At 31.2% G+C, this 20,930-nt stretch overlaps 1 protein-coding gene across 3 annotated transcripts in view; it reads left to right on the plus strand.

The window, feature by feature from the left end:
• Positions 1-20,930, plus strand: part of LOC127710214 (cGMP-dependent protein kinase 1-like) — a 122,292-nt gene that overhangs the window by 87,069 nt on the left and 14,293 nt on the right. For all 3 annotated transcript variants that reach the window (XM_052215975.1, XM_052215974.1, XM_052215976.1), the window contains exons 6-11: positions 1,557-1,634; positions 3,849-3,943; positions 15,219-15,290; positions 16,910-16,981; positions 17,342-17,429; positions 19,531-19,670. In XM_052215975.1, the coding sequence (XP_052071935.1) occupies positions 1,557-1,634; positions 3,849-3,943; positions 15,219-15,290; positions 16,910-16,981; positions 17,342-17,429; positions 19,531-19,670 (545 nt within the window). The remainder of the gene's footprint in view (positions 1-1,556; positions 1,635-3,848; positions 3,944-15,218; positions 15,291-16,909; positions 16,982-17,341; positions 17,430-19,530; positions 19,671-20,930) is intronic.

Raw genomic sequence — 20,930 nt, forward strand, 5'->3', positions numbered from 1 at the left:
AACATTTGACCTTGACATCATTTATTTAGTGAATGATAATGGACGTTTGAATGATGCTTAAATTACAAACGTTAAGTAAAGTCTGAAAATACAAGAACTACATTTTAATAAATCGCTGCTTAAAATTGTATGACAAAATTACCAGAAACCGAAGACCAAGTTCTACTTCATCCGATTTAATTATTTATTTTTATTGTTATTTCTGTTAAAAATTAATATTTTCATTTAAACATTGGCTCTGGTTCAATGTAAAAGAATACATGTGACACTGTACGTTTAACAACCAATAAAGAAAATATTATTAATTAATCATCATCCAGGCTGCATGAACTAGAGAATACATTTTTTGGAGAGTGAAAATAAATTTGAAAATCGGTGTCTGTGTGTCAATATTAAGAAATGTAGTTTTTAGAAAATGGCAGGCAAATTTCTACATTATTAATTGGCGCTGGATATTTTCAAAACTATATGTTTATTAAAACGGGAAGAGTTTAATATTTGGCGCTTAAATTGAACAACTAGAAGTCCATCATCCATTTTATCCTATTTATATAAATTTCTTACCATTATCCTTAGCGCTGCGTTTTTGACTTCAGGGACTTTGTATTAAGTGGACCCTATATATATATGTAGGACTCTGAACCGCGATGGTACTCTGAACCGCGATGGTCACGCTGAAGTGCGATGGTTTGACGCTGAATTGTGTTTTTAATATCGCTGAAGTGCGTTGATGGCATTGTGACACTATCTTGTTGATAGTGGAGCCGAAGTGTGTTGGTGGTGATTTGAGGTGCGATGGAATACATAAACTATAGTTGCAATGCTTTTCATGTCGATGTAGAGGTCAATTTGTTTGATAGAAGCAGTTTTCCGTGTTTTTAAGGTAACAGGGGACTTATAGACTTTTAATACTACGGGAAATGTGAAGTAATTGCGGAGAGGGGAACCTAAACCTTCTGTTGCTTTATACATACGATGGAGCGTTGCATTCTCTAAATACATACGAGTCCACAGACAGACTCACCGTATCATAATATTACAGCTACCGATGAATTCATGAGAAAAAATAAAAATAACGCAGAATTATGTGCACATGCAGAAAATAAAAGGACGATCTCTCATTTAGTATGCAACTGTAACCAAGGATATACATAGATAATAATGAATGTAAATTTGTATACTATAACTTTTAAAATGTTTTTTTCATAAAAATTGCAAATTTGTAGATTTTAAACTAGCTATTACGTGTCATATAGACCATCGCACATCAGCGAACTGATCATCGCACTTCGGCGCAGACCATAGTACTTCCGTGTGACCATCACCCTTAAGTGTCTCTATCGCACATACGAGTCGACGTATATCTGCAATACTTAAGATAAGTAATCAAATGTCCTTTTACAAGTCAGGAATATGTTTGAGATTTTAATTTTGCCATTTGATAGCGACTTTCCGTTTTGAATTTTTCTTGGGATTATGGTATTTTTGTTATTTTATTTTTTACTATTCTTTTCATCCATAATACATCTTAATATTTTTTTTCATTTTATTTTCAGACACATTTCAACAATGGCGAATACATCATCAGACAAGGTGCTAGAGGTGATACATTCTTTATCATAGCAAAGGGAAAGGTGAGTTCCATTTTGAAATTAAAAGAAATACATTTGAATAATTGGTAATAAATTTTTTTCTCACACTTTTTCAAAGGAATGTTGATGCATATAGTTTTCCAAATGTGTTTCAAGTCTGTCTTGTAATTAATCTACCCATTATCGACTTGTACCACTTAGCAATACGTCATTTTAAAAATGCACTTTGCGTTATCCTAGACCTTCAGCAGCAACATATATATTTTGGCCAGTTCTATTGGCATGAGACTTGAAATCAGCACCATACGATCTTTTCTTAATACTTTCAGATACATTTCTTTCTTTTGTTGTTCACCAGCTCTCACTGCATTGTTCCCTTGGTTCGAAATCGTTATTTCCCTGTTCACTTATTTTTTGGTACTAGTATACACTTCACCAGTAATTTAATAGGAAAATGGTATTCGCAAGATTGTTCATTTGCTGTTGTTAGGATTGAAACTGAGATAAGTGTTTCCTCTTCAGACTCACGAGATTCTGCAATCAGAACGTAACACAATATATTTCTATAACATTCAGCTGAAACTGATTTCACACAAGTTTAAGTTAATTAGGAGTCTTCAATATCAGATAAAGATGAGCTTTCAATCAGCAAGTGGTCAGGATTAAACTGATTACTTTATCGAATAATTAGATTGTAAGATAAGATGTATGTTGTCTGGGTAGGATTTATCCTATGACTCATATTATCTGTATTTAGAAAATTGGAATGTAAACTTCGTTTTAAAACGCAAACGCACAATGAGACAATTGTTGGGTAGGTGAACATGAGACAATTGCCAATATATATCATGTATACCAAGTATAAACAATAACTGAGTGAACTTTTTTCGAAAACGTAAACATACACCGCACTTAAAGAAAAAGGCGAACAATTTCATAATACCAATAAGTAGACCGACATTAACTTGATGCACTTTATAGACATTTCAAAACATTATTTCTCCTCATAAGTGCTTGAAACCAAATGTATTCGTTGAATAGAAACACATCAAAAGAGTCAGAAAAAGTCCTAAACAGTGAGAAAGGCACCAAAAGCAGCTCACGAATACATGTGGTACGAGATGTTAACCTTTGAATAAAATGAAATACGTATTTTCTCAAATGTGTATGTAATATCATAGTCATTACAATCTACAAAAAAGTAAAATAACAAAAATACCGAACTGGAAAGAAAATTCAAAACGGAAAGTCCTTTATAAAATGGCAAAATCAAAAGCTCAATCACATCTAACGATTGGAAAACAACTGTCATATTCCTGTCTTGGTACAGGCATTTCCTCATGTAGAACCTGGTTTTATAGCTAGCTAAACCTCTCACTTGTATGACACTCGCATTGAATTCCATTATATTGACAACAATGTGTGAGCAAAACAAACAGACATAATAGGTAAAAACGTCAAAAATTGAGGTACAGCAGTCAACATGGTAATATAATGTTAATCACTAATAAAACAAATAACTGATTCAACAAAGAATCACAAAATGGCATATAGACAAAGTACATAAGCAAAAATGAAAGACAATAATTTAAAATTGACCATAGCACACTAACACAATGGCGGGATGTATAACATTACCGAACCACGTCATATGTATATAAGCAAAAATGGACTAAACAGCAAAGGTTAAAAATATACAAGGACAAAACAAGGAAACTTTAACACGTAATTAAGATGACAAACAACGTCAGTACCTAGAATCTATACTTCAAGACCATCATGCATCATTTGTGAAGTTGATACGGAATATTTATCAACAAGGTCTGATGGCATCAACACATTGGTATAGTAATGCCAAAAAAATGAGACTGCGAAATAATTTTGTTGCACCATATGCACATAAACTGACTTGTGAATTATTTAGAAAAGCAATAACTACATATAATAAAATATCCAAAAGCAGTTTAGTTCTGTATGGTCATATATATTTACTATTATACCTGTGAAACATTCTAATTATCAACAATTTATGTCGTTTTATATTCTTCAATGTTCTATGGATCACATCCAGATGGTATTGGTAACATAAAATGTAAATTCGAAATCCAGTTATAAAATGACTTCCCATAAAACAATTTCACCTTTATTTCGGACCCTGCTGCAATTATTAAAACAAGTTCATAGAGACATGTAAAGTTGATATTTGTTCATTAATGTATTTATCGAAGAATAATTATGGTCTGTATAATTGAATAGGTAAAAGTAACTAAAAGAAATTCCAAGTCTGGAGAAGAGCAAGTTATTCGCCATCTTCAAAGAGGAGACTTCTTTGGGGAAAAGGCATTACAAAGGTAAGTTATCATTACTGGACATGGTAAAATATAAAATATACCAACTGACAACGTATTATTCTTATGCTTTGTGATGGAAAAAATATATGGAAAATGCAATTAATTGTTTATCGACGGAAGTTGCCATTCAATGTATGTTATGCGGTTAAGTGTTTTCACTATTATGTATGACAAACAAACAAATATAACATACAAGAAAATACATTTTTCCAAATCACATTCAAAATTAAAAAGTTATGCCTAGAATAGGCAAAATCATAAAATTTGGATAACACGGATATACTAACCTCGTTGTATTAGCCTTTGTCTTATTTTAAGTTCAAACATGCCTCATTTAAATAATGGATTTTACGTATATACTAAAATAGTATAACTAATTTATTTAAAGTAAAGAATTACGACAAGATAATTTATAAGGAAAAAAGGAGGCATAACTCCTTGATTTCTAAAATCAACTAGTATAGTGTATCTATCAAATATATCCTATATGATGTTCACAAGACTTAAATCTATCAGATATCAGTACTTTTATTTGAGAATGTTCCCATCCATATTTTCTTTAGGGCTTCGCATGTCTTGCTATAAATGTAAAAACTGCAAAAAGTACCACCATAGCCTCATTTTGAGAACTTGTCATTAAAACACATAAGTCAAGACCTTACCCAAGAAGATATTTTGCCTTAAGATGACTTATACAAAGATGAAAATGTGGGTAAATGATCAAGAAAATAACATTTAAAAAAACATCTTTTGGGGTAAGATCTAAGCTCATATATAGCTAAAATGTCCATTTCGGTTAAATATGTTAACTCCAACGTGTTTATGACGTAACAATGACATCAAAGCGGATAATTTAGTACAAGAGTGTAATAATTATATTAGCCTATTCATTTATAAAAAAAACATTAATTTGAAGGATTGAGATATTTTTCTTATTTGATGGATCAAACATGGATTCACACTGTTTTTTGTTTACCTCGATATGTATCTTCTTGATGAATTTGTGAGATTTAAGCATCAGTAAACTACTCTCTTACCTTACAATACCCCCTACTTTACTTTTGGATTTTGATTTTAAGCTATAATATTAAACTTATACCTATAATATAGCGACCCATTTAAGGTGGTACCCAACACATTGACTAATATTAATTTGGCTCGTTTAATTTTCATAAAATTTTGACAAAATGTTTACCTAAACCCTTTGACAAAAATATGAAAAATTCAAAAAATTTGAACCAACCACTTTATCAGAAAAATTTCATTGGTTATATAGCAGTTTGACAAACACTAATTTTGATCATTGAGAAGCTTAATATTTCCTTAACAATACAACGTAATTAAAACGTTTAGCTGATTTTTACAGAGTTATCTCCCTGTAGTGTTAGGTACCACCTTAATGTTAAAAATTGTAATTTTTTTACTTCAATTGATGAATCTGGATAAAACGTTGCTTTTCTTAGTAAGTAAGGTTAATACCGTTAGTTGTTGCAAAAACACACTTTTTGTAAGGTCTCTTCGACAAAACGTTTGACTGCTGTTTCCTCGTGTAAAATGAAATCAATTCCCCACATAGTTATGTTGTTCTGACTACGATTATGTGGTTCAAAATGTACACTCAATGAAATGTCAAATCAAAAATAAAAAGTGTACAATGGATTACACTAGGGGTTAAAACTTTATGTTTATCACTTAAGACATATGTTCATATATTCACAGTGATGAGTTACCTATCATTTATAGTCAATTTATTTACAGTTATTGAATATGCTAGGAGATGATAAGAAGATCTCTTTTCTCTTTTTTTCTTGATAAAATAATTTACAGAAATATAACATGAGGTTCAAAACATGACTTCTTTTACAATAGAATACAATAAATTTTAAATAAAGCAGTTAAAAGTACACCATGAATCTTGTGCAGTTCACTCTAGTACATACACCACTTTCAATTTGAAAATAGATCTAACTTTGCAGAACTGATAAAGCGGCCTTGTATTCATATCTTGATCAAAACAAAATGAATTATTTCAGTGTATTTTACATCAAAAGCATTAAGTTTGTTCTTTTTTTCTATGATAATAAGATTACAAGTTTTAGAAATATATAATTTATATCAAATATATATTCAAAAGACAACTTCTTTGTACATACACATAAATTGGAGATGAAAGTAATTTTATAATACATGCATCTTACAAGTTTCACTTTGAGACTTGGAACAAGATGAAATGTTGTTTCTTTGTTAATTTTAAAGGATACTTTCACTTTGATCAATGCACTAAATAGCTCAGATAAAGCGCTTGCAGATTTGTTATGCTTTCATATTAATCTTTATGGTGTGTTTTTATTTAATTTATGTTAACATGTAAATAAAAGATATTTTCACGGTTTTAGTATCTATTGAAATAGTTTGTTTGTAGATATAAAACGCTTAATTACATTGGAAAACTTAAAATTAGTAATTAGTACGTTATAATGTCCTTAATTCATCACAAAAAAACCTGTTAGAAGCGACCAATTTCTGAGTCAATATAAATGATATGTATAATGAAAAAAGCAAAAGCTCTTTCATAACTGATATACCAGCTGTTGTGGTCTTCCGACTTTTTGAGTTTTAACTGATCGGGGAAAAAATCTGTAGTCCTGATATGAGTGAATGGTTATAAAAGTAACGAAATAGATACCTCTGTACGGAAAAGAATTTAATTTAGGGATAATGAACAATATTTTTAAAAGAAATCATGTAAAATTCTGTAAAATAGGAGCTTAAAACATTGACCAAAGTAATTGGAATTTCAAGACACTGGAAAATAGAAATATATTTCAATGTGAAATATGATTGCAAATATTATGAATTTTATAATTGAAAGGGCTATTCCCTGATCAGTGGAAATAAACTCATCATAGATACCAGGATTTAAATTTTGTATACCAGACGCGCGTTTCGTCTAAAAATGACTGATGAGTGACTCGAATCAAAATAGTTAAAAAGGCTAAATAAAGTTCGAATCACCCTTAATTTAATCATTTGTTCTGAAATTGTGAAAAGGATTTTGATAACTGAAATACGTAACGTAACCAGAAAATATTTAGTATATGTTCCTATATGGAAACATAGATCCTCTTATGCTAGCGCTATGGCTAAATAGCTTGTCGCTCGCCACACATCGCCATAACTATTACAAAATGTTTAAGCCTGTTTAATATGCACTACTAATTATTATTATAATATAAGCCTCGTCAATAACTACTTTATTAAGTTCAAATAACACACATAAGAAGGTGGTCAAAGGCATTGTTATATACAAATTACAATTTAAACAACAACATCATCATGAAATGTCTTCGGAGCGCTTCTTGTTTGTTTATTCTTTGTTCTGCAACTACAACATCAATCCAATACATAGATATTTATATAGAGTCAGGTAACAACATTAAAAATATTGAACCTTGCGACTCTAATTTGTTTTTGAACGGTGTTATTTAGAGTAGTTTGATAAAAGAAACTGTGCCGATGTTTGACTGTCGGTTGGAATTAGATTACCTATCGAACTGATAATATATTGCTGATAGAGTTAAATGTATATTAAGTGTTCTATACAAGTGAGTCATTTTTGTGCGGTTAGAAATAAATATGATTTTGATATAAATAGCTTACCCTACCTTCACCTCTGAACCTTTTTTCCAATTGTCGTAACATATAATTTGTATAGACACATTTGATATGATACTATCATTTCAAAAGACCATTTGTCGGTAGATTTCATATCCTACTCACATTATCACAGAATCGAACAACTAACCATTAGAATAACCATAACGGTTTTTTAGCTGCATATTTTTACAGCATTTCAATTACATTTTCATTTTACCTTCAATTCTTTTTATTTTAGCCTCATGTACAATATGTAAAGCTCTTAATCCCTCATAGTCTAGGAAAAATAACGAATGCAATTTATTGAGACTATCAAAGATCTACGTCCAAAAAAAACATTGATTTACCAAAATGAATTTTAATCATTCGGACATAAATTCTTCAATAAAGACAACAGTAGTATACCGCTGTTCGAAATTCATAAATCGATTGAGAAAAAACCAAATCCGGGTTACAAACTAAAACTGAAGGAAACACATCAAATATAAGAGGAGAACTACGACACAACAGAAACACAACATTAAAATGTAACACACACAGAAACGAACTATAATATAACAATGGCCATATTCCTGACTTGGTACAGGACAAAAGTTTTCTGCAATATATTTGACGGTTCTTGTACTTTTATCATGCAATTTAGAAAAATAACCACTCGATGTTGAGAGTATAAATCGTATCAATAGAGCCTGTGCCACTGGTGTAGGAGGTCGTTAGTTCGAACCCTTTTCAAACATTTGGTTCACATTGTATCTTTGTAATAGCTCAAACTTTTAATGCATTCAACTATTATCTATAATGTTAAAAATAACGATCGCTTATTTTTTTTTTAGATGAAATGAGTTTTAGAGATAACGGATACAATGAGATATTGAAAAAGTATTTCCTAATCGTAGAAATTGTAAAATAATTATGCAGAAATGTGAATTCAAAGTAAGGCAAACATTACACCCTTTGTAATCTCTCATCAAAATCTTGTAATGGTCTATTAGACTAAAGGGGTCTCTTCTACCTCCAGACTAATGATATACCTTTGTCTAATTGTTTCTGAAGAGGCATTGATGAGAAGTAATCTATCACAAGTGTATATCAAGGCCGTATTGTAGTAATGAGAAAACACGTGGAACAAATCGTGCATTTTAAAGTACTTTTCTAACGAGTGATTTTAAAACTGTCGAGACAGAAAATTAGCTGATTATCACAATTTGATGAAATCAAAAGTGGCAATAACTCACTTTCAAGTTACCTCGGAGTAAGGATTATGGACCAGAAGGATAATCAATATCATCTGTTATTATCTTTATAAAACTTAGATTAGGTCGTTATCGAGTTTTGATATACATGTCTCATTATCCTTGTTTACATCCCACCACCATTATCCTTGGTGAAGTCTAAAGATGCATTATTCTAGTTTACATCCCACCACCATTGTCCTTGGTGAAGTTCAAAGATACATTTTCCTTGTGTATATTCCAAAATATATTATCCTTGGTGCTAATCCTCCTTTACATTTTGCTTATAAGTATAAAACGATAGTGTTCTGTTAAATTCAGAACGACTAGACTAAGTATTTTTTTCTTAGACATTAGAGTGAAAACCAACTCGTTATATGGACAATAAAATAGATATAAATGAAACAGGATATTTACAGGAGTTTGGAAATTTATATTAACAGCACATAGATCAGATGGTTACAGAGCAGACTGTTACCCCGAGAAAACATTGTTAACCAAAGCGAAGCCAAGGTTGACAATGTTTTTCTAGGCTTAAAAATCTCTTCTTAGACCTTCTGAGCTATGCGTTATTTAATTCATTATCCAAAGCGAAGCCAAGGTTGACAATGTTTTTCTAGGCTTAACAATCTGCCCTTAGACCTTCTGAGCTATGTGTTATTTAATTCATTATACTGAATTTTCTGTCATTATTTTCTTTTAAATTTTTAATTGAAAGTAATAACTATCACTTCGTGTACATAACAACGTTACAGTCGTGAGAAACGTAACAAAGTCGAAGCAAGATGAGTTTTTATGTTGACAGTCTGTGAAAAATACCTGAGGCCGAAACTTAAAGCGTTAGCATTGTCTTCAAAATCATTAATACAAAATCAATTTATTGTCTTCAATTATCAATTTTTGATTGGTTCTGCACTAGAGGGTGACATTCGAAAAATGGTTTCCCGCTGAGCCATGGGATATAGTAAAATATCTCCCTTCTACTAACCAAACAAAATCTGGCATTTTAACGTGAAGTATGATAAATTGTATTGTGCCATCTGATTTTTAGTAAAAAAATATTTTGTAAATGAAAAATATTAAATCTAGAAATTACAAAAAGAAATATGCAAATTACGTTTTTTCATTATTAAATGTATGAAGTACTACACTTATCAACAATTTGCTTTATTATATATATAATGATATGTTTGGCAGTATTACGATATGTTTTAATGATAACAACCAAAAACAATTTAGCTGCGGTTTTATGTTGTTGTTTTTCATTAGTTGCGTGAGTGTTTACATAAAGATGGCACGAAATGCAAAATTGATCAAATTACAACTTACGATCATCTTGGATGCAAAAAGTAAACGGAATTGCTTTTTTTTTTGTTATAGACATTTTAAGTGTTAAATTTGATTGCTAATCGAATTGGCCAAATTACTTATAAATTAAGGGAAACACACAGGGATATACATCCCAAGAAATATATAAGATCAGCAAAGTAGTTAAAATTCATGAAACTAGCTTTATACTGAGAGTCTGTAGGACAAACAAATTAGGTGAACTTTCGTTTAGTTCTTGTATAAGAAAACAACGACTCATATATTAATATATAACATATAATTTTATATCAATAGAAGCAGAGTTGATAAAGGTTTTCGTAAAAATAAAAGTTTCATCGTTTTAATTCATAAAATCCATGTTACCCTTGGCTTTCCTTTTTTTCTTGACTTGCATGTCTTAATGGATATATAGAACATGCATCTTCTTCCTTGTCGTAAATGACAATGTACATATTATGTATATATCTAAGTAATTTGATGCAATCTGTAACAGTTATTGTTCTAACCTAGTACTTAATAGAATTGAGAATGGAAATGGGGAATATGTCAAAGAGACAACTACCCGACCAAAGAGCAGACTTGAGTCTACTGTATGTATATATTGAAACGAGTACATGCTCATTGTCTTTTTTATGATGGTTACATGTATATTCGACGTGCTTCATATAAATCACATTGTTATATGTACCTATTCCCCTCACCCAAAATAACTATTATGTATTGTATTTTCCCTTCTGCTGACAGTAGTTTCGTTTTTTAACATGCATACTGGAATGTAAAAGACATGCATTCTCTCCTACACTTAATGACAGTTTTTTTGGATACTGAATCAATTTGACGTCATGACTGTAATGTTATGAGTGGTTTGATGTAACCGTTGTCAGTTATTTCAAACAATTATATAAATCAAACTGCCCCTTTGATGAATATGTCATTTGCTTTAATAAGGTTTCCATGAAGATGACAAAACTCGTGACCGCCCATGTTTCGATCCTGTGATGTTAATACTTTGATAGGTACAAATCTCTTTCTGATATTCTCAGTTTTGTCAAAAATCTAATTTTATTGCACTATTTGAGATTTTTTTCGTTGGTCTGAACGGCACAACAAAAACCATATAGGGAGTTCTTTAATAGGTACCTTCTTAGTATCATAGTTTGTAATTGGTAAAAAGGAAAAAATGCCTCCATTCTAAGAAGTTGTGAATGAATTTAACAGAGATTACCATTATATTTGATGTCTTTTGATTATTTGTAACGTTGGGTTACTCTCTCATTAACGTATACCCTCCCCCCTTCCCCCATCAAATCCTCTCATTGGTGTTACAACATGAAGAAACTGCGACAACCAATGAACGAATATATGCCTTTATGAGTACAACTGTGTAACTATATCGAAATACGCTTTCCGTTGAAAATCCGGTGCTGTTATTAAAACGTTACATGTATGAACTTTGCATGACAGTGTAATCGACAGAAACAGTTACAACAGAAGAGTTACATTAAAGTTCATTCAAACTGGGCCATTGTTAATTGATGTTAACAGTTATGTTACTAACGTTAGATCGTTGCATTTGTTACAAAATGATCCAATAATACTTTCCATCAATTGAAAATATTGTTAACACAGTTATATTTATAGTCGTTACAAATCAACAGTAGATGCAATGACAAACACATGTACTCTTACTTTGGAATCTATTTGAGTCAGATAATTAAAGCTTGATTAGATGCCTAAAATTGTTAATTATACAGATAGGTGACATTTTATTCTCTTTTTTATTAGAAAATGTGCAACATATGTTGCTGTCATAAATTATATACCTTGAGAAAATGGTCATGGAAAAGTGCAACATTTTATGTTTAAACTTGTACATCTACAGTTAATGGTATCTTAAATTCGTGGGAAATTGTCAAAGTGCCTTTTTCGCCTGAAATCTATTTTTTTATATTTGTCACGAGTTTGGGGCTAGTTTCGGGAATCTTGATTGAATGAAATTCAGTTGCTGTTCTTTGATCTTTACATTGCTCTTTTTAAACGCCACTATGATAAATCTTTTCGCGAATACACTTTATGAAAATAGTCTTCATCATGTTTGAACTAGTTTCATCTACAGGCAAATAATCTCGTTGGGGACGATAATGCCATAAGAGTAAGATAAATAATTTTTCTCCAGCATTTTTACATTGTAACCGTTTTGCTAAAAATGTAAAAAGTAAAGTTTTTTTTTTTTGTATATCCGTTTAGGAAAGTCACCACCACTTTTTAGGCAAGTTGGTAGAATATTTTGATGTTTTGAATGTGTAATATGTCGAGAAAACCTTCAGAATGTACATGTTCGTTTGCTGATACAAACATTAACTTCCTTTAAGAACTCGATCAGCAAACGTATTATTTTCGTTTGAAATGAAATATAATTGTTTAAAACATATTTGACAAATGATTGTGTCTTGAAAAGCGTTTTGATTTCATTCTAGCTAAGACCATATTTCACATTAAGATATTTTCAAATGAAGTCTTTTGACATGTGTTATTCCTGTTAAAATGTGCGAAGTTAAAACGTTTGTTTACATCGAGGGTTTACGTACTTATCCTATATGTTTCTTATCACTTTGATGAAGAAAAAAGTATCTAGCTTAAGATGTAAACAAATAACGAGGCAATATGTCATTTACTCATTTAAAGTAAATCTCGCTCTGATTTCTACGTATAATATCATAACATACGGAAAGTATAACAAATCTACTTTTTTGTACTTTTGAAAAGTTGAATATAAGTACAGATAAAGATAAATTATTTAATTTCAGATAAAGGCTTTATTATGGGCAAAATCAGTTCAATGATTAGTATATTAAGCAATACAATATAGAAAATATAAAGACAAACACAGCTCAAACATGGTTTAAACCGATAATTTAACTAGTTGAATCATGCATCAACTTTTCATGTAAAATTTTAGTACAGAAAAAGTTATTGTTCAGCACGCTGTTCCTTGTCGTAACGGAACGTTGGAAATACAACGATGTTTCTTGTCGTAACGGAACGTTGGAAATACAACGATTTTCCTTGTCGTTACGGAACGTTGGAAATACAACGATGTTCCTTGTCGTAACGGAACGTTGGAAATACAACGATGTTCCTTGTTGTAACGGAACGTTGGAAATACAACGATGTTCCTTGTCGTAACGGAACGTTGGAAATACACATTCGTTTTTATACAAAAAACTGCATCGTACAAACAATATATCAATAGTGGTTTATTTACAGCCACTGGGTCGATGCCACTGCTGGTGGAGTTTTAATTCCCCGAGGGTATCACCAGCCCAGTAGTCAGCACTTCTGTGCTGACATGAATTATCATTGATATGGTCATATTTATAAATTAACTGTTTACAAAACTTCTGAATTTTTGAAATACTAAGGTTTTTCTACCTCAGGAATAGATTACCTTAGCTGTATTTGGCAAAACTTTTAGTTATTTTGGTCCTCAATGCTCTTCAACCTCGTACTTTATTTGGCCTTTTTTAACTTTTTTTGGATTTGAGCGTCACTGATGAGTCTTTTGTAGACGAAACGCGCGTCTGGCGTAAACACAAAATTTAATCCTAGTATCTATGATGAGTTTATTTGTCTCTTTTTGTGTACTGTTTGTGAAAAATATAAATATCTGTATTTCTAAATGAAATGGATTTAAAAAAAAATCTCCAGTTTTGTACTGAGTGGCACAACGGAAACACTTGGACATCAACTTCTCCCCCACTAAAAAAAGTAATTGATAATGAAAAGGGTTTTTGAAGTACATTCTGGAGAAATTACTGACAGATAAAGTTGTATGAATAGATAGGATGCGTAAAGTGCAAACTAAAAATTAAAAAAGTAATCAGTCATTTTGTTGCATACATGAGATAAGAAATGGTTCTTGTTTCCTTGTATCAGGCCACATAATAATACAATTAGTTGCATATGTGAGATAAGAATTTTTCTTGTTTCCTTGTATCAGACCACATTATAGTACAATTGGTAGTTGTAATTAGGTGCATAAAATATCCCATGATAATTAGGTGCAAACTAATGAGCAATAAAGTTTGGCCTACAAACTAATTTATGATGATTGCTTAAATAATACTTCTCACTTAAAGTGACAACTGCAATCATCTGCAAACCAATCTCATTAGAAAACATCAAAACATGAAAATAAAAGAACTATCAAAGCTTACTCTTATAAGATGATTATCTACACGGTTTTTCATGGTGATTTACTTTGAAGCACGGTATTAAACTGTTGTTGTTTTGCTCTGTTGTCATCTGCACTCAATAATAAGCCATTTTTTCTGACTGTACATAAAACTCTTATGCTGTCCATGTTGTATGTCAGGAATCTAATTAAACAAACAAAAACATGTTTTTATAATCTGAACGGAGAAATTTGAGTGTCGTGATATTTTTGGATTTGCGTTCAAAACCCCCGTTTTTTTCACTTTTATTGTGCAAAATGGTGCAGACGCGTCGACTTCAATGAGTTAAATATTTGTAGATTTAGCGTTTGTTGCAGAAATAATACTGACGTGAAGGTTACGAAAAATAAGTATAAACAAAAAATATTGAACTCCAACGTAAACTCAAAAAGGGGGGAGTTCATAAAAACTGACAAAACTAAACGTCAGACTATATGAACCAACGGAACAAATGTAGAATATTATATCTTGTACACCACGCTCCCAAATCTATTTTTAACAACTTTTGAATCGTGCTAATCCAGTCAAATTATTGATAGAAAGAATATTCATCACTGTTTTGTGTAAACAAATTTTATTAAAGAATCGTTATGTATAGCTACAAGAGTAAATAAAGACGAAATATATAAGTATTTCAATATTATGGATTAGGAAAAAAGAGCAGTTCTCCTATATAAATCCGTCTTCATATGACTGTTTCCATTAAACCCCCCCCTTTTTTTTTATAAACAATGAATTTGAGGTTAATTGTGGCGAACTTTAGAATCGTCGATTTTTCAAGTTCCTATCTCACCTAAACCTTTTTCTTTTTAATTTTGACAGTGAAGATATACGAACTGCCAATGTGGTTGTCGCAGATCCCGCCGGTGTGGAATGTCTAGTCATAGACAGAGAGTAAGTATTCTATTCATTGTTAATTGTCAATTATTATTAGATAATAAACAGTAATATTTACTTTATAGTGATATACTTATTGCATTAATTAGCTGTCGTTGTCTCTGATAGCTTAACTAGTGTTGTCTTAAAACTGGAACTTGCAGAAAGCAATTTAAGATATATATTCTATATTGATACAATTATGACGATAATTAGTGGTCGTTGTTTCAAGTAGCTAAACTTGTTTTTGTATTGTCCTAAAACTGGAACTTGCATGAAGCAATTTATCATATACATTTTCTATTGATATGCGGATGTAGATAATTAGCGGATGATGTCTGTAGCTTGATCTATTTTATGGGCTTAATTAAATCTCGATTATTTAGAAAGCATATTTAGATGAAATACTTGAAAACTAGAAGATGGTGTCTAAACTTATAAAATTATCCATTATACTAGAACACATCCAAAAATACTTTCCTTGAAGTTACACGTGGAGTCAACTTATGCCGGAGTTTTCTTTTTTCTTTTTTTTTTGTTCTAAACTATGATAATCACAAAAGCCATATGCGTTATATAAACATGGTAAGATTCCCCCACGGCTTGCCTTGCTCTGCAAAGTAATAATTTGAAAATGTTCACAATTTTAATCCAAAACATAGTTAGTCACAGTGGTACATCATATCTTTTGAACATGGTTAATTTCACGGATTTTTAGATTAACTGTGTTTGATTGCATACGAATTAAGCGTTTTGTACCTTGTCGTAGAATTTAAAGGGAAAGATAAAATAATTTTCCCACTGTGGTGTTGTGGTGCTTTAATGTTTGTTAATCTTGTGTGCAATTAAACTTCATATGTTTGAAATAAACATGTTTTTGATATTTTTTGGTTCGTCGTGGTCGTTAAAAATGCACATCAAGAAGATGCACATTAGCATGTTCTACCGTGAGTTTCTAAATTTATCTTCTGCAGTTTTTCTGTTAATACTTTCTTTTTAATTCTTCCCGTTTATGTGTACTTTTATTTGGCTGTTCAAAACTTGGTCTTTCACGATGAATGAAATGAGTACAATAGGAATATTCATAGTCTCCAAGTTAAACACCAGCAACATTGCTTTGAGCTTTTGCAAGTGATCAAAGTAATGATAAAATGAATATGTCAAAGTCCAAAACGTATGATTAATTGATGAATTAACTAGGAATGATGATTTATCTTAAACGTGTTCCTTCAGTTTTATTGTAGTCAGTCAGGAACCTGATGTTCAGTGGTTGTCGTTTGTTGGTGAAGTTTATAAGTGTTTCTCGTTTCTCGTTTTTTATAAAGATTAGACCGTTGGTTTTCCTGTTTGAATTGTTTTACACTAATAATTTTTGGAGCCCTTTACAGCTTGCTGTTCGGTGTGAGCCAAGGTTCCGTGTTGAAGGCCGTACTTTGACCTATAATGGTTTACTTTTACAAATTGTGACTTGGATGGAGAGTTGTCTCATTGGCAATCATACCACATCTTCTTATATCTAATTACAAACCGAAGAGATGTTCCCCGTAGGAGCGTTGTAGTGTTAGTATTGTTCCCTTAAACTCTCTTACTGATGTTGTATTATTATTCCATAGTTATTAGTATTGTCTCCTTTGTAGGTCTTACTGTCAATTAATAAGCGACTTCGATGTCCTTAAGAAAGTATACGAAGATGACGAAGAGCACACATCGTAAGTAAAAGAATGTTGTTTAGTACATGTAATGACGTATTTTACGTCATAGTATTTTATGATCCTAGTCAAAACAATTCAATCAAAATTCTTTCCGATTGTTTGTCAGTTGTTGGTTTTTACATAGTTTTACATCATTCAAAAAAACTAAACATGTCTAACACTCAGTTTTCGGGTAATGAAGATATTAACTCGAAACGATATTGTTTTATTTTTCGTTTACTTGTGGACCAGAACGTCCATGTTTGTATGAATTAAACATCTAGCCAATAGTTTATTTGGAGAAAAATAATTTTCGATGGCTTTTGTCACGTTAAACTTAATAAACTGTTTCATATCATTTTCTGTGTAATATTTCAGATTTGATGCCGAGTTTACAAAGTTGAAATTGAGCGATCTCAGTATAGTTGCAACACTTGGTGTTGGTGGCTTTGGAAGAGTTGAACTGGTAAGTGTAATATTAACTAGTAGTTGTATTGAAAAAATCAAGGGATAAAAATACGAACCTATCACTGTACTACATTGTTTTTCTTATTGATCAACTCGAGACAAGGTTTTCTTTAATGAAGACTAATGTTCATGATTGTTGCATGTCCCTCACCTACTTATGTATGTCAAGTTTACCTGCGTTAAAAAAAACTTAATTTTCCTAGTCTATTAAGTACAGAAAAACACTGTTATAATTGATTATTTAAGCTTACTTTTTTGTTCTATAAATTTTCCCATTTAAAACACTTAAACAATTCGGTTTTCAGTTTAAACTGAAAACACCTAAAATTTATCTCGTTATAAGTGCCAGGTGCAATTAGTATGAAAAGATCCAAAATTTTTGCAGTTGCTTTCATTTATTTAAAACAAATATATTGAGAATTATATTCAACAAATTCCTTGCAGATGTCAAAATAATATTTTGTTTTTCTTTTGTTCTATTAAATTCAAGAATGTATTACAAGTTGCCAAGAAAAATATGTATTAAAAAAGAATGTCTTGTACATTTCAATTCATTTGCTTATCATATGTTATCTGTTGGTGTTTGGCATATTTTTTTAACATTTTTTCTGATATTGTACAGTTCAACGTCATATAAAGTTTGCATTGAAAGTAAGTTCAACAAACAACTTCTACTCTCCGCCATGATCAGTTATGGCATTTGTTTGATATAAATTAACTGAGTGTCAGAATTCATATAGCAAGTCACATGGACACGGTGACTACCAAACGAATTTTGTGTTATAATTGTTTCTATATAAAAAAAAATCAATGTAAGCTAAAAAAATGTCTTTGCTGTTGTTGATATCTTAATGTATGGGTCTAATATGACATCATTACATAGTCCAGCGTCCTTATTGCACCAAACTTTAACTTTTGGTATCCAGAAAATTTCATTTAACGTTCAGTTGTACTTGACGTCTTTGTAACCTTTGTTTGTGCACTTTCTCTTGGATTTAAATATTATCTGTATATCTGAGGGGAGACCTCCACTTTGAATCTAATCGTTCAGAAACAAAGATGCACCCACTTCATCAAGTGCAGTCTGGTCTTATCTCAGCATCAAAGACTGAATGGTTGATTTGTGTTTAGTAATAAGAAGAGAACTGTTAATTAGCTAGAACTTAACATTCATTAAACTTTACATTATCACTCATTCCCGTTGGTATATCTGCTTACATGTTCATGGCAGTCTCGCTAAACTATTCTTATTGAAATTGATAGCTGACATGCATTTAGAATAAATTATCTATTTGGATCTAACGTGCATATTTTTACAAGTGAATACACATGTTATTTTGTATTGCTTTATTCTATAACGGTTTTTCATTGTTTCAGCATTTGGTTGGGAAAGTTCTTTTGTATTTGGCAGGGTGTCACTGACATTTCGTCGATTTATTGATTGTTATTTTCAGAGGGGGTTACAAAGTTTATTTTTTTCTTTTTCCTTGATTCTATTCCTGTACTGTAGTTTGTATGTTACGTTCTTGGTATATTTATGAATTAAGCAAGATTTTAAATCGTTTGGCGAGTTATGCATGCATTGTAAGAGCGGCTTCCGTTTTATACGTAACTTTTACTCATTCCAGGTTAAATTCAATTGTATATGTTTTGATTCCAATCTTTGATTCAATCCTGCTGTTTGATGTTTGTTCTGAACATCGGCTTACGTATAAAAATCATTCCTAGCTTTCAATTGCATGTTTTTGTTTGAGCGTTTCTGATACAGAAAAAACACTTCGAATGCACGAAATTTACGAAGTGTTATATCCACCTACTGCGTTTATATTTGAAACAAAAGAGACAATATGTTTAACCCACCATTTTCTTCGGAAAGTGCCTGTACAAAGTGGGGAATATGACGGTTGTTTTTAATTCTTTCCGCTGGTTGATATAGTCGTGCGTTTGATTTTGTCAGGTTTTGTGGACTTTATCCTTTCGAATTTACCCTTGGGTTCGGTATTTTTGTTAATACTTTCAACCCATGTAAAGTTATCTGATGTTATCGTTGTTGATGTTAGTAAGTATCAGATAGAGTATATTTTGGTTTCTATTTTTAGGTTCAAGTTAACAATGACAGTAGTAGAACATTTGCCTTGAAAATTTTAAAGAAACATCATATAGTAGAAACACGTCAACAAGAACATATCATGAATGAAAAGAAAATTATGTCAGAATCGAGGTCAGACTTTATAGTAAGGTAAGTACATTCAATAGCTTCTGGTGTCTTGAATTTGAATATTTAAATTAATGTCAAAAATAGTTAATGTATATTTAGGGCTAATGCAAATGTTACAGCAACAAAACAACACAAAGGGAACGAAGAACACAAACCGCGAAACTCCGCTAAGAATCGAGTGCACTAATGTTCACCGTAATAGTGAGCAGTTTATTCTCCACTAGACATGACTGTTTATGTCTATTCAATTGTCAAGCTTTAAATCGCCTGAATCTAGAAAATTACTGAATAAGTTTAAGATAGACTTTTAAAGTTTTGCCATTAACACAACCACAGGCAGAGGTTCTTTACTTTGGACATGAATGTATAGGCCAATACCTTAGCTCAGATTACTTCGATGTTTCTCATTTCTTATTGTGTTATAGAACACTGACCCAAGGATGTATAGTATTAAGCATTATTTTATAATTGCCTTTTTCTACCCACAAAATTCACCATTGAAAATGTATTTAAATGCTGAATACATTTCATGACCTTGCCCGAAAGTTTTATCTTTAAGAAGAAATTCATATTTGGTATATGGATTAAAAATAATAAAACAGAAAATACAGGACATAGAAATTACAATTACAAAAAGTAATCAAGTTAAAGGTACTGACTTTGACGCATTTGATGCGCTCTTCTGGGTTAAATAAGTAACATAAAAGGGATTAAAAAATGATGGCAGTACAAGGTCAACTTTGGCTTATTAACCTTAAAATCTTTTTTGTGAGAGAAATACAAAATTGATAAGCTAAAAATTTTACAGAATGTTTGTAATAAATCATTACCAATACGGGTAAATGTAACCATTCTGCAGCTAATACCAACTGGAAGAGGTATCGGAAAAAAAGTAAGATAACAAAAATACCAAACTCCAAGGAAAATTTAAAACAGAAAGTCCCTTATCAGATGGCAAAGTCAAAAGGTCAAACACATAAAACAAATGGGAAAAAAACTGTCATATTGCTGACTTGGTACTGGCATTTCCTTATGTAGACCAAAGAGTAGTAATTCATTAGAGAAACATTACATAACACTGTAATCTCCAGTCGTCTTAGTTAGTTGATTTTTCACAACATTTTGCAAACAGAGGTGGATAACGGTACCTTAATTATTTTTTTTAAATCAAATACAAATATCAGAAGCCATGTTTTACACCCCCAATAATATGCAATCATTTATTACAATCCCACTACTGTTACAAAGTGATAGAAATGCAATTCAGTGAAAAAGTTTCAT

Source organism: Mytilus californianus, unplaced genomic scaffold (genome assembly GCF_021869535.1).
Source record: "Mytilus californianus isolate M0D057914Y unplaced genomic scaffold, xbMytCali1.0.p SCAF_7, whole genome shotgun sequence".
In the NCBI taxonomy this organism is placed as follows: Eukaryota; Metazoa; Mollusca; class Bivalvia; order Mytilida; family Mytilidae; genus Mytilus; species Mytilus californianus.